This window comes from Typopeltis vanoorti, chromosome 10 (genome assembly GCF_054136105.1).
Source record: "Typopeltis vanoorti isolate ZY-2024b chromosome 10, IOZ_Tvanoo_1.0, whole genome shotgun sequence".
Classification (NCBI taxonomy): domain Eukaryota; kingdom Metazoa; phylum Arthropoda; class Arachnida; order Uropygi; family Thelyphonidae; genus Typopeltis; species Typopeltis vanoorti.
In genome coordinates this window covers 40,208,551-40,223,237 of record NC_143558.1, presented here as the reverse complement: position 1 = coordinate 40,223,237, position 14,687 = coordinate 40,208,551, and the positions used below count along the sequence as shown (strand labels likewise).

Here is a 14,687-nt window from a genome sequence, read left to right as displayed (position 1 = left end):
TGCAATAGAGAATTTTTGCACTTGAACCCACTAAGGAATGTGCTGCAAGTGCAACATCTTGCAAGAATCTGAGAAAACTTACTTACTCAGTAGTGCAGTAATAACATTCTGAAGCATATAGGGCTTATCAATTCCTGCTCTCCACTTTCACTTTATTTTTTTTTCTCTGAGAATGCTACCTTTCATTCTTTTAATGATTTTGCAATTCAAATCTGACTTCAAAATATCATGACAAAACTGAATAATATTAAATAATAATCTGTAGTTTCTTGAATTAAATTAATGACAATAGGAAAACTGTTTCAAGTAATTTTATTCATTATAAATATGCAAGAAATTGCCCTAATACAAAAAGATTCTCTTATTCCAAGATTTCTGGATAAAGAATTAGCCTTCTGCATTGATTACCAATATTAAGACCAATCACAGTGTTTCTAATTCATTAAATGATGTTATCTGTTGACAAATAATTTTATCCTCATCTGATAGTGGAATATTGCCTTCTCTAACAACAATGATAGCTTGCATTCCAGCATCTAGGGCTGCAACTGCTTCTGTAATAAAATAAATATTTATTAAACAAGAGACACAACAGGTTATAAAAGCAGTTCTGGAAAACAAGAGAATATGTTAAATTCCTAGCAAGTTAGCCAGCATGAAAATAAAACAAAAATGTAATAAAGCTAAATAAGTCATGAAAAGAATAAGAAAAATGAAGAGAACAAGATATTCTGGAAGCTTTTGAAGAAGCTTAAAAATGGATGAAAGATACTACAAAACAAATCAGGAATGACAAAAACTGAAGATAAGTATATTCTTGATATCTGGTGTAATTATAATTCCATCTGGTATCAAATGTCCATTCAATCAGCAATATTGTATGGCCATTCCCTTTATACATGGGAATCTCAATGGAGTCTGAAGACTCACACTATCTGCATGAATACCCATCATACTTTTCCTTAAACACACAACAGACTCTGGCAACCCATTCTAATAATTCACTAGATCCCAAACAAAAAAATCTTGTATTGAGGCCTTTAATAACCACACAGTTTCTAGGGCTGACCACTTGTACTGCTCCCTTCCTCTCTGGCCAAGTGCTGAAAAATTTCCTGTATGACTCCTATAAAATCCTTTTAGTATAAGTTAAATATTTCTATCATTTATTATCTTCTGTTCATACAGTCTATATATATAATTCTGCAGGCTCTCTGCCCAGTTATGCTACCAGTTTTCATCATCAGCAAACAACTCAATACTTCTCTTTAAATCATGTCCTATATCATACAGGAATTAAATACACAAGTCTTCTCTCATGATCTGATTTTGCCTGCAGAATTATTTAAATAGACTGACAGTATGAACAAAAGAAAATAAATGATAGAAACATTTAACTTACTAAAAGGATTTTATTGGAGTCATATACAGGTATCTGTCCAACAGGCATCCTCTTATCCAAATTACCAGCATCTTATTCAGCATGAATTAACAAAATTCCATGTGTTATCTTGTCAAATGCCTTTATAATCAGCAATATATTGTGTCCATTCCCTTTATTAAATTCAGCTGTCACTATTATAAAAAGTGAGTAAATTACTTTTTTTGAACAGTGGTATGACAAAGTTCTTCAAAGTCCTAGAAAGCCAAGCTGACTCCTAGTGTCATATACATAATTATCCACCTATCCCTGAATTTTGTCCTTTGACCACCTTCTCCAATACCTTTACTACCAATCCTGAAATATCAATTGGTCTATAATTTGCTGCCACTGGTCTTGGAGCCTCCTTTATGCAATGCAACTATTTTTGCAATCCCCTTAGGATTTTACAACAGCTGAGGAGTACTTAAACAGCCTAGTTCAAGGCAGTGCAAATTCCTCTCCAGATTCTTGTAACATCTAATCCTATGCCTGCATTTGTACTGAACATTTCCAACATACTATACTTCCAATCCATCAATCTCTATTTGCACATCTGGCCTGCAATATCTTCACCTGGATGATAAATTTTGCACAATGGTGATTCAGTAACTCATCTATTTCCATTGGCCTATTTAGCTAGTTTTCTCTCATGATCTGATTTTGTCTTCCTTACTGTGAAAGACAGTCTTTTTACCTGCACCTTATACTGCTCATGAGCAATGTTCACCTTTCTCTCTATACACCCTCTACAACATTTTTTTTTCGGTTCCTGCTTAGTGATACTACTCATCCATTTAACTCCTACCTGACATTAGTTAATATTGCTTCCTTCAGACACTCATTAACCATCTCCTATCCACTCCCAGCCTTCTTTAGCATATTATTTGTCAGCATACCACATGATAAGCCAATTTCCAATGCATTCAGATACCAGATAGATACTTGTAAAAGTTAAAGATGGAAACTTAAACTTATATGAAGTAAATTTATTAGCTAAAAAATTTTTGCCTAAGTATCAAAGGCATTTTTGGTATGATAAAAATGATGGAACATAAAATAAAATAATAAAAGAATCAGTTTTAAAAAGCACCATTACAGCATAAATAAGACAACATATGGTCAGTAAATTTCCAATTTTTAAAAAAATTAATATAAGAGATTAATCGGGAATTTACTTAACATTGATACAATATTTCCCATAAAGGAAATTATTATTATTATTACCCCCAAGACCTCATGGAGTCAAAGACTCATCTGGGAGGTCCCTTTATCACACACACACACACACACACACATACAGCTCATCATACCGTGTCTTAAACACACTCAAATAACTGAAGGCCTCACAACTCTCCTTGTAACTACTCTACAAAGAATCTATTTTTATATAAAAGTTTAGTTTTTCTTCCAAAGAACCCTATGTTTAGTCGAGATGGCATAATCTGCTAGGCTAGACTGCTCGAGTTCAATATTCACTATTTTACTATTACACACCAAGAGTTCACTTATGAAAAATACAACTCTTTGACATAGGATTGCTTTGATACTGAATGAGAGTTTTTGCTCTCTTTAAGGTTAGTCCTTCTAATAGATAAGCTTAGGTGTTGATGGTTATTCATGACTTATTTTTCACGGTATTAACAACACTACAAACACTTTTATCAACAAGGATGTTTTATTAACGCTTATATTTCGCTGAATTTCAACTCAGCATCATCAGAGCACAACACACTTGTAAATGCGACAGTGAGTGAGTGAAACAATATAATTGCAAAAGACAAAAGATCTAAAGTCCTATTTTTTGGTGCCCTCTAACAAGAGAAAAAAAAAAAGCAGTTATCCAGGAGTTTTTCTTAGGATAACTCCTGTATGGCAACTCCTCTACTTGTAAAAAATTCAATCCATTTCAAAACACTGGTTAAAAATCTAATCCTAAAAGATTCAGACATAATGGTTAGTTTCGATGTCACCTCCTTATTTACCAATGTACCACTTATAGACACTCTTGATTTAATCAAGTCTAAATTTCCCCCAGATATTTTTGAATTATTTCAATTTACCATGAATGCAGGTTACTTTACATGGGGGGGGTGAATTCTACAAACAGATTAATGGGACTGCTATGGGTTCCCCCCTCTCTCCCCCGTTAGCAAATTTGTGCGTGGAACACTTTGAAAACACAGTACTTACCACAGCTACATACAAGCCACAAGTGTGGTTACGCTATGTAGATGATGTGTTTGCCATCTGGCCCCATGGACAAGACACTTTGGATGCTTTTGTCACCTACCTAAACAGCCAACACCCCAAAATTCACTTCACAGTAGAAAAAGAATCAAATAACTGTTTACCATTTCTTGACACATTAGTCACCTGCCTTTCAGATGGATCACTATCTTTTTCTATTTACAGAAAGCCTACACACACAGGAGATACCTACATAAACAATCACATCATCATCCAGGCCAACAGTACGGCATTTTAAAAACACTTACACACAGAGCCATTTGTTCTAACGATACAGCTCTGACCACTGAACTCCAATACCTACGCCATACGTTCTTAGCCAACGGCTACAATCCCTACAAAATAGATAAAATACTACATAGGCCCATTACTCTGCCCTCCCCTAATATATAAGAATACAACATGACCATTTCTATTCCCTATATCAGAGGTACATCGGAAAAGATAGCCAAAGTTGTTGAAACATGGCATTCGCACCACTTTCAAACCTCATGTTAAGCTGGCAACTCTGATCTGTTCGCCGAAGGATAAACTTCACCCTTTAGCAAACTCAGAAGTGTATGAAGTTCCGTGTGACTGTGACTTAGCCTATTATGGGCAAACAGGAAGATCAGTGAACATCCGCCTGGAAGAACATGAAAGATACATTCGCTACTATTACTATGGCAAGTCGGGCAGACCACGCTTTGGACACTCCTTCACACAGAATTAGATGGAGGAAAATGAATGTGCTATTTAGGAGTCATTATAGATCTGAAAGATTATTTTATGAGTCAGCAATGGCTTTGAAGAATTCTCCCAACCTTAACAAATATGGCTGCATTAATTTGCCAAAAATTTGGGAGACGGTTATCCTAAGAAAAACTCCTGGATAACTGCTTTTTTTTTTTTCTTTTCATTAGAGGGCGCCAAAAAATAAGACTTTAGATCTTTTGTCTTTTGTAATTATATTGTTTCACTCACTAACTGTCGCGTTTACAAGTGTGTTGCTCTGATGATGCTGAGTTGAAATTCAGCGAAATATAAGCGTTAATAAAACATCCTTGTTGATAAGTGTTTGTGGTGTTGTTAATACCGTGAAAAATAAGTCATGAAGGTTAGTCCTTGTTTTTGAAGAGAACCAACCAGTTTGAAACAGCTGTCAGCTGTTCGTTGGATTAGTGGCAAAGTGACAATGAAAGAGCTTGAAGAACACAGTGTGTATGTGTGAAATTTTGCTGCAAACTTGGTAAAAATTTTACAGAGACATTTCAACTGCTTAACCAAGCATAAGGGGAGGACTGTATGAGCTGAATGCAGTGCTATGAGTGGCTTTAGTGTAGATGGATGAGTCAGTCAAAGATGAAGGTGATGTTGGTTGTGCTTTTTGATTGGAAAGGCACTGTCCATTAATGTATAGATGGTCAGATATAATGTATATAATGGTCAGATTGTAAACAAAGAGTTGTACCAGGAAGTTTTAGCATATTTGAGCTAAATGTACTGTGCAGGAAGAGACCTGAATTCTGGGAAAAACCAGGCTTGGATGTTGTGCCATGACAATGTGCCAGCTCATACATCGCTCCTCATCTGCAGTTATATGGCAAAACATCAGACATCCGTTGTGCCCCATCCACCCTATTCTCCAGACTTAGCTCCTAGATTTTTTCCTGTTTTCCAAACTTAAAACTACTTTGTAAGGACATTGTTTCCAAACCATAGAGGAGATTATGGACAATGCGATAAGAGAACTGTGCACATCACAGAAAGTACGTTCCAGGAAGCATTCCAACAATGAAGAAATGTTGGGAACGGTGAATCGCTAGTAGACGGGACTACTTTGAAGGGGACAGTTGCTTAAAATGTTGTAAAATGAGCATTAAAGCCTTTATAGCAAAAGTTTGGTCTTTTTTTAACACGCCTTGTATATACAATGTAAGGCTGAACTTTCTACAACTGACTGAACTTAACAGATTTGTTGGCCTTTGGTTATCCCCTTTATGGGAAATATTATTGTATTAGTCTTGGAAACAACTACAGTGTTATAGTAACACTTCAGTTTAATATAAATCATAACAATAACTCAATGTTTCAACCTTCGTACCAAGGTTCACCTGGAGTATACACATAATATACCAAGACCAGCTACATTACAATCTACGTGTCCCAATCAATGACACAATTCTTCTCTTAGAACAAATTTCTGCCTGATATACAGCTCTCTTTGCCAATCTTTTATCAACATATTACATTCTGGTTACTTCATGTGGCAAAATAATTTTTATCTACACAAAAGAAAGTACAGCCATAGTCACCAGTACCCCCCCCCCCCCAATTGCTAACTTTTATATGGAAGCTTTTGAAAAACATGCTTTAGATTCCTTTACTTTAAAACCTAGTTTGGCTTAGACTTTGAGCCAAACTAGGTTTTAAAGTTTTTGTTATCTGGCCACATGGCTGCCAAACTTTAAATACCTTCCTCAGCTACTTGAACAAACAACATGAGTGCATACAATTTACTATTGAAATTGAAAATCAAAACTCACTTCCTTTTCTGGATACACTGGCCTATATATCTTCCCTCAGGCAGTCTATCCTTCTCTATCTACTGCAAGCCTACACATACCAGCCAATATATGCATGCTAACTCTTATCACCACCCATCACAAAAACTTTAAAAAGTTCAAGTTTTCTAGCAAGCCCTTACTTTTGGACTCTAAGCAATAATTTCAGCTCTTATTGTATCATCTACTGTTTTATATAGCAAACATCTATACTGTTTTTGGTCTAATTTATGTGAATAATCATGTGAGAGCACTTCTAGCTTTGATGTAGTAAGGTTTTTTTTTTTTCACCAGAGGTCATGCCAATAGTTTTAACAGTTTAACCAAATTACTATGACTTTAGCATACCATATACACCTCCAAATCAAAAAATTAGAATAATCAAAGAAAATCTGTTGAATGATTTGCATATTATTTACTAGTGGTTCACAGTTTTTTTATCAAAAAATGTATATGAGGGAGCAGTATCCCGTAAGAGGAAGGTCACTGGTGGTGCACTGCAGGGGGTCAGCTTTGGGACCACTATTGTTCAATTTGCATATTAATGACGGGTTTAACTAGTGATATGCAGCTCTTTGCAAACAATGAAAAACTGGGAAGAGCAATGCAGAGTAAAGCAGATGTTATGGCCTTGCAGGACTTGAATAGATTGCATGAATGGGCAGGTAGGTAGAACTGCCAGTTCAATGTTACAAAGTGTAAAGTTTGAAATTTGGTAAGCAACAGTGGGAAACTTTAAAGGAGCTAGAGGAAATGAAAGATTTGGGAGTGGTGGTGAACAAGGACTTGAAATTCAGGGCCACACTGCACAATTTGTGAAAACATCACATTGTATAATGGCAATGATGCAGGGGATCCTAACATGCATAAATAAAGAGGTTATGATGCTACTGTATAAGGCCTTGATCAGGCCTCATTATTGTGCACAGATCTGGTTGCTGGATTTTCATGGTGATCAGGATATGTTGGAAAAGGTTCAGAGAAGATTCACAAAGATTGTCAGTGGTCTTTGGAATGTGGAGTACGACAGATTGAGAGAATGTAAATTGCAAAGCTTCGTGAATAGGAGGAAGAGGGAGGATATGATTGAGACATATACACTAGTCAGGGTTTGTTATCAAGTTGACATGGAAGAGAATTTTCATAAAATGGGAGAAGTGGAGAAAGTGGGGGGGCAGAACAAGAGGCCATCTCTGGAAGCTGTATAAAGAGGGTGTGAGGAGGTAGGTTCTTTGCATGGAGAGTGGGTTAGTGAGTGGAATGCATTGTCTGAGTGTGTAGTGAATGTAGACACATTGAATCATTTTAAGGCATGGTTGGATGAGCACTGTGTGCAATAGTGTGTACCTCCACGATGAGTCTCTGACTCCATGGAGGTTGGATGTTAATAATAATAAAAACATGCCCATATGGTCTGGACTAGAAATGAGTTTATTTTTTTGTCTCTTGGGGCAACTTCTTGAAGATGTTTCTTTCATACCCCACAAATTCTCAGTGGGGTTTAAATCTGGTGAATTTGTTGGCAAATGAATTACACTGATTTGCCTTTCTTTGAGCCATCTAGTAGTGGTCTTGGAAGTGTGACAAGAAGCTGAATCTTGCTGGAAAAGGAAATCACCATCATATAAAGCTTCTGATGCTGGTAACATCAACTGCTCAAGAATTTCTTTGTATACTTTGAAATTGACTCTTTCATATACAATACACAGCCTAAGTGGGCCCCTCTGTAGTCATACAAGCCCATACCCATATGTTTACAAAATAAAAATCATTTATTTACCAATTAAAACTTATTTTGTTATTTATTATACTTATTACTTATTTAAACCTTATTTTATACTTATACTTATACTTAAATTATACTTATTTAAACCAAAATAAAAAATGATGGTACAACATGACAAAATTTCATGCCGGCCGGGGCGTCGCCCGGTTAAACAAGGCCCCCGTTGTTTTCGCCAGGGAACCAGGGCGAACAGCGAAAAGTCAGCTACTGGAACAAATCTGAAAACAAACCCCAACTCAACATCACCAGAGTTAAAGATCGGTACTATCAACGTAAGAAGCCTGAATGGCAAAGAAATGGAGCTAGCTGAGGAATTAGATAAGTACCAGATCGACATAATAGGGGTGACTGAAACAAAAAAGACCAAAACTGGTGAGATCTTTCTGAGCAATAAATACAAAATGTTATATTCAGGCAATAACAATCAAGGAAAAGAAGGAGTAGCCATAGTATTCAACACAAAATACGAGGCTAATCTTCTTGAATGGCAGTCAGTCTCAAGTAGAGTAATGTGGGCAAATATGAGAATGGGGAACTGGACAATGAGACCTATTTGTGCCTATGGTCCCACAGAAGGTTCTACTAAGGTAGAAGCGGAGGAATTTTTTGAGGCTTTAGAAAAAGCAACTGACACAATGAAAAAGGAAAAGTTGGTCCTTGTTGGGGATCTAAATAGTAGAGTAGGAAATGATTGTGAGACATACAAAAATATTTTGGGAAAATTTGGAGAAAAGAGCAAAGCTAATAATAATGGCAAATATCTGTTGGATTTCTGCTCAGGACATGGACTGGTTATTACTAACACCATGTTCCAACATAAAAATGTGCACAAATTCACATGGAGAGAAGAGGCTAGGAATAAGAAAAGTCTCATTGACTATGTTATTGTTGATAGTGATGTTTTCTCCCTGGTGCAGGACACCAGAGTGTACAGAGGATTTGAAATTGGAAGTGATCACTATTTAGTCTTGAGCAGAATAAAATTGAATTTCATATTGAAAAGAATAACATGTAAGAAAGTTTTAAAGCGAATAAAAGTTGAGCAGCTCTCAGATGTAAACTGTAGACTAAAATACAGAAATATTATTGAAAAGAAAATGAAAGAGTTTGAGAACAGGAATCAAACCTTGGAGATTCAGTGGCAAACTCTGAAGGAAACATTGATTGATTCTGCCAGAGAGGCATGTGGTGAGGTTGTGTGCAAAGATAAAAAAATCAGAACTCCCTGGTGGACACAGGAAGTTAAAGAGGCAGTGAAGGAAAAGAAGAAAGCATATCAAAAGTTCCTGGCAAATAAGTCAGCTTTTACTCTTACAGAATACAGAGACAAATGTAAGAAATCTAAACAGTGTGTAAAACTAGCTAAACAAAAGTCATGGGAGGACTTTGGCAAGAATATAGAAAATAAATATCAAGCAGGTGGCAAAATATTCTGGAGGTTGTTGAAGAAGCTTAGGAATGGAGGAAAGAGTGCTGTAAAAGGAATTAGAGATGATAAAGGTGAAATGAAAACAGGAGAAAAAGATATCCTTGAAGTATGGAGTAATTACTTTGAAAAACTGCTAAATGAAACAAGCAGTGATGACAGCACAGTGATAAAAAACACTGACCAGGCATGCAGTCAGGAATACATATCCATACTTGAAGTAGAAAAAGCCATCAAAGGCTTGAAATGTGGAAAGGCAGCAGGAGTAGATGATATTCAACCAGAAATGCTGAAGTATGGTGGTATAAGAGTCTTACAGTGGCTGCACTGCATAGTTCAGAAAGCCTGGACAGAGGGACGAATTCCCGATGATTGGAGTAGAGCTCTCATAGTACCCATATATAAAAAGGGAAATAAAACTGAATGTGAGAATTACAGAGGTATTTCCCTACTGAGTGTTCCTGGCAAGATCTATGCAAGTATACTTGAGAAACGGTTGAGAAGAATTGTGGAAGAAAAGCTTGGTGAAGAACAAGCTGGATTCAGGCCAAATATAGGCTGTCAGGATCAGATCTTCACTTTACGACAAATAGTCGAGAAAGCATGGGAATATAACAAAGATCTGTATTTAAGTTTTGTCGATTTGGAAAAGGCATATGACAAGGTGCCAAGAGAGAAGCTATTCAATACGCTGCAGTTATATGGTGTCAATGGGGCATTATATCAAGCAATACTTAGTCTTTATTTGAGTTGTGAGTCAGCAGTTACAATTGAATGAAGTACAGGAAGATGGTTTAATGTTAAATCTGGTGTGAGACAAGGATGTACATAATCCCCTCTGTTATTCATTATCTATATGGATCACATTATGAAGGAATGTGGTATTAAACCTGATATCAAAATTGGAGATGTTAATGTCAGCTCTTTGCTTTATGCGGATGATGTTATACTTCTAAATAAATCCGCTACAAGTCTGCAAGATTCTCTGACTAAATTGAATAGCTGTTGTAATAGATATGGTATGAAGGTCAGCAATAAAAAGACAAAGACAATGAAAATAGGCAGAATCATTGAAAATGTCGACTGTGTTGTGAATGGAGAACCTGTGGAACAAGTAAAACATTTCAGCTACTTAGGCACAATTTTTACTGAAGATGGTAAACTAAATATAGAAATAGACAACAGAATCAGCAAAGCTGGTATCGTGGGAAGTCAATTGAATAAATTCATATGGAATAAGAAAGAAATTAGTCGGAACACTAAATTAGCTGTATACAAGACTGTGTTCAAACCAATTTTAACTTATGGATCTGAGAGCTGGGTCAGAAGTAAAACACTTGACCAAAGACTAGAGACCGCAGATATGAGAGTCCTGAGAAAGATTAGAGGCGTGAACAGATGGCATCAATGGCAATATCATATTAAAAATGAGGCTATTAGAAAAGAACTTGACATTGTCAGCATCCAGGAATGCGTTAGCAGAGCTAATCTCAGATGGTATGGTCACTTGAATAGAATGGGAGAGGAAAGATTAGCAAAACAAGTGTTCTCTGCCAGGTTGGCAGGAAAACGACCCAGAGGAAGACCAAGATATAGGTGGATTGATACGGTACAAAGTGCCTTAGACGATAGAAATATAAGATCTGATAATGTTGGAGTCTTGACAAGTAACAGACTGATTTGGAGGAAAATTGTAGATAGGAAGTTAGTAATGATGTAATTTTTTCATGTAGTACTGTCATATCCTGTACACCCCTTGAGGGTACATGGCAGGAATTTGATGATGATGATGATGAACTTATTTTGTGCAATTTTCTTTTCATAACCTTTTCTAAAGTCTCTTTTTTTTTTTTTGAAGAGTAGTGAGACAAAATTAGGCCAGAAATTAATTTCAGGAATGTTTTTTTAATATATATCTTTATGACAATATCACTGAAGAAAGGTTATAAGCCTACCACACATTAGCCTTTGAATAGACAAAATTAGATAATCCAGGAACCTTGCTCTAGGGAGCAAAGATGGAACTCCTCAATTTTTTTTCAGGCTTTTAAATGAGAAGGTGGTAGTCTTCCACCAGGTAATGAACATTCACAAACATCTTACAGTAGGATACAAATTTGCAGCTACAGGGTGAAAAGCATAGGTCCCATTTATATGACCAACCAGACTGACAGGAATTGATATAAACAACATACAAATAGCTATTGAATGAATGAAATGCTATCTGTTTTTTCAGTCCTTCAAAAACACCTGGATTATTCAAACAATCTATTTGAATAATTAGTTCAAGTCTCAAAGTCTGTAATACATATCATCTTTTAAAAGATTTCTAGTACATCTGATTTCAACAATGCTATGAAATCCAATAGTTGGTGTTTTTACCATACTCAATATTAGAGGGTTAAAAAATTATTTTAGTTCCCATTCTCAGTTTTTAGTTACTTATCTAAACTTATCAAGAATGTCTACACATGTTTTGTGGAATGGGAGAAGGCATATGACCAGGTTCCTCGGGATAAGCTTTGGCAAGTAGTACAGGAGTATGGAGTGGATGGCCAACTATTAGCTGCCATCAAGTCCCTGTATGAATGCCCAGAGTTTTGTGTCAGGGTAAACAGCACAAAGTCTGAACCTTTCACAGTCTCCGTTGGCCTCTGCCAAGGGTGTGTTCTGTCACCCCTCCTTTTCATAATATTTATGGACTGGATTGATATACACAGCCAAGGCAGTGAGTGTGTCAGAATTGGAAGATGTAGCATTGGACGTCTGCTTCTTGCAGATGACCTAGTTCTGCTTAGCTCTTCCACAGATGACCTCCAGCGGACCCTGGATAGGTTTGTAGTTGTTTGTGCAGACGCCGGAATGAAGATCAGTGTGGCCAAAACTGAAACATTTGTGGTCTCAAGAAAACCATCCTAGTGCACTCTGCATGTAAGTGGAGTCCCAATGAGGCAGATGGAGAAATTTAAATACCTTGGGTCCACGTTCACGAATGATGGAAAATGGGATGTAGAGCTAGATGCTCGAATTGGCTTAGCAAGCTCAATATTGCAGGAGCTTGGCCGTTCGGTAGTATTGAAGCGGGAGTTAAGCCAGAAGGCAAAGCTGGCTGTCTTCAATACAGTTTATGTCCCCATCCTCACCTATGGTCATGAGAGTTGGGTAATGACCAAAAGAATGCAGACACAAATCAAAGCGGCTGAAATGAGGTTCCTTCGAGGGGTTGCGGGACTGACAAGACTCGACAGAGTCAGAAGCTCTGCAATTCGGGAAACCCTCAATACTCAACTGCTGCTTCTCCGTGTTGAGAGATCACAGTTACGTTGGTACGGGCACCTGGTCAGAATGTCACAGGAGAGGCTTCCTCGGCAGGCCCTCTTTGCCAAGCCAGAGGGTGGGAGGCCACATGGAAGGCCAAGACTCGCTGGATAGATTATATCCAAAACCTTGGGTGGACACGTTTGGGAATCCCACCAGAACACCTGAGCTTGGTGGCAGAGGATCGTGACCATTGGAAGTTGCAGCTGTTGCCCCCACAACCCAATTAGGAAGGGTGGGCCATGAAGATGTATGTATCTAAACTTTTTTTTTTTTTTAAAGCAAGCAAGCTTTCCAACTTCTGGTTATGTCCACAGTTGTCTACAACTATAAAAGCATGATTGATGGTGCAATTATGTTTTTAATTTCAAAAAAAGAATGAAGTGATTGAGGTGCCTGAGTTGCATTTTTGATATTACACAAAGCATTAATCAACTACAGAGTTAATTCTATGCTAAATGGAATCCATTAATAAGCCATGACTGCCACCAGAAGATGCTGACCATAAAAAAGCACCTGCCATCTCTCAGAAAGATAGTGTCAGTGCTCAAGTGTGTGTGTGATAAATAACAAAGGGGATAACCATAAGTGACATCAAATGGAAGATGGACAGTGAGAGTCAGATGAGCTAGTAAAAATAAGAATGATAATAATCATCATCCAAAAAGCAGTTTTCCAGTTAGGATAGCTATGGACAATAGTCTCATGTATACTGAGACTGATGTGATAAATAGAAAACATCAATTCAATATCTGTCATGTCACCAGAAACAGTATACTGATCAATGCAAGAGGAAGAGGAAAGATTAGGAATGATGTGCTACAGGGACTGTAAAGAATGTGTCTGAAATGCACCCCATATTGACTACTGAACTGGGTATGACAGCAGACAACTATTGTATACCAGTGACTGTCCAATATAAACCAGCAGTTACAGCTGCAGTGGGGAAAGCAATGTCAGCAATAGAGACCATTGAAATAGAAAAGTGAATGCTGTTCAACACTAGTTCAGGTTCATCTAAGTCGACCATTTACCCTGTATGATGAAGTGTTATCCTGTTGGAAATCCATGCCAAGACAACATACATCCACAGAAGATATGTGTGTCTTGGAATGCTTACAGGAACATGACCATGATTTTATCTTAATGACTATCTCCCCTTAATCACTGAATATGAATGTGTGCAACAAGATATCTGTAAGAAGAACCCTACTGCCAAACAAAAAAAAAAAAAAAAAGGTGAAGGCACTATAGCAATTCATCATGTTCATCCAAGAAATAGGATACCTATGGAGCTGATGCCGAAGTGCATCCAGACTGTTCCAAGGGTCATGGTGGTCTAACCTGCTATTAGTAAGTACGTCTTACAAAGTACTCAGTGTATATAGATTCATAATAAGTGATGCAATCCGAATTCCTTGTCTTGGATACAAAATCACTTTGTAGTGGCTCTGAGTACTATGCTGTTTCATGCAATAAAAAATAATAAAAAAATCATTAAAATGAATTTTTACCTTGAGGAATATCAGTGAGGAATAAAATATTTGTTGGATCCAAACCCACAACACTGGCTATTGTCTGGTAACTTCTTTTTTCTATTTTTTGGCCTGTTTTTGTATCAAAGTAGCCATGCAGATACTATAAGCAAGGAAAAGTATAATTAATATATATAAAAAAATATATATATATATTTTTTTTTTTGCACAAATTTCTTTTTATACATCAAAACAATGACTCTTTCTATATTGTGGTTCACTTATGAAATAAACCTGTTTTCTGCACAAATTATAATAATGAAAATAATATTAATTAAAGATTTCATATTTTAAAAATACAATAGAATTATATACTGCTTTTCTTGGAAAGAAATCAACATACGCTCCCATTGGCAAGGTGCACTCTGCCATGTAACGAGTCGTGTTTGTAGCTGGTATAAACTGGAAG

The 14,687-nt window shown here is 36.8% G+C and overlaps 1 protein-coding gene across 2 annotated transcripts in view; it reads right to left on the bottom strand.

The window, feature by feature from the left end:
* Positions 1-295: 295 nt before the first annotated feature.
* Enoph (enolase-phosphatase E1) overlaps positions 296-14,687 on the bottom strand; it is a 105,993-nt gene continuing 91,601 nt past the window's right edge. For both annotated transcript variants that reach the window (XM_090399316.1, XM_090399317.1), the window contains exons 5-6: positions 14,258-14,381; positions 296-554 (exon numbers count right to left, since the gene is read on the bottom strand). In XM_090399316.1, coding sequence (XP_090255442.1) covers positions 424-554; positions 14,258-14,381 — 255 coding nt within the window. In that variant the 3' untranslated portion in view covers positions 296-423. The remainder of the gene's footprint in view (positions 555-14,257; positions 14,382-14,687) is intronic.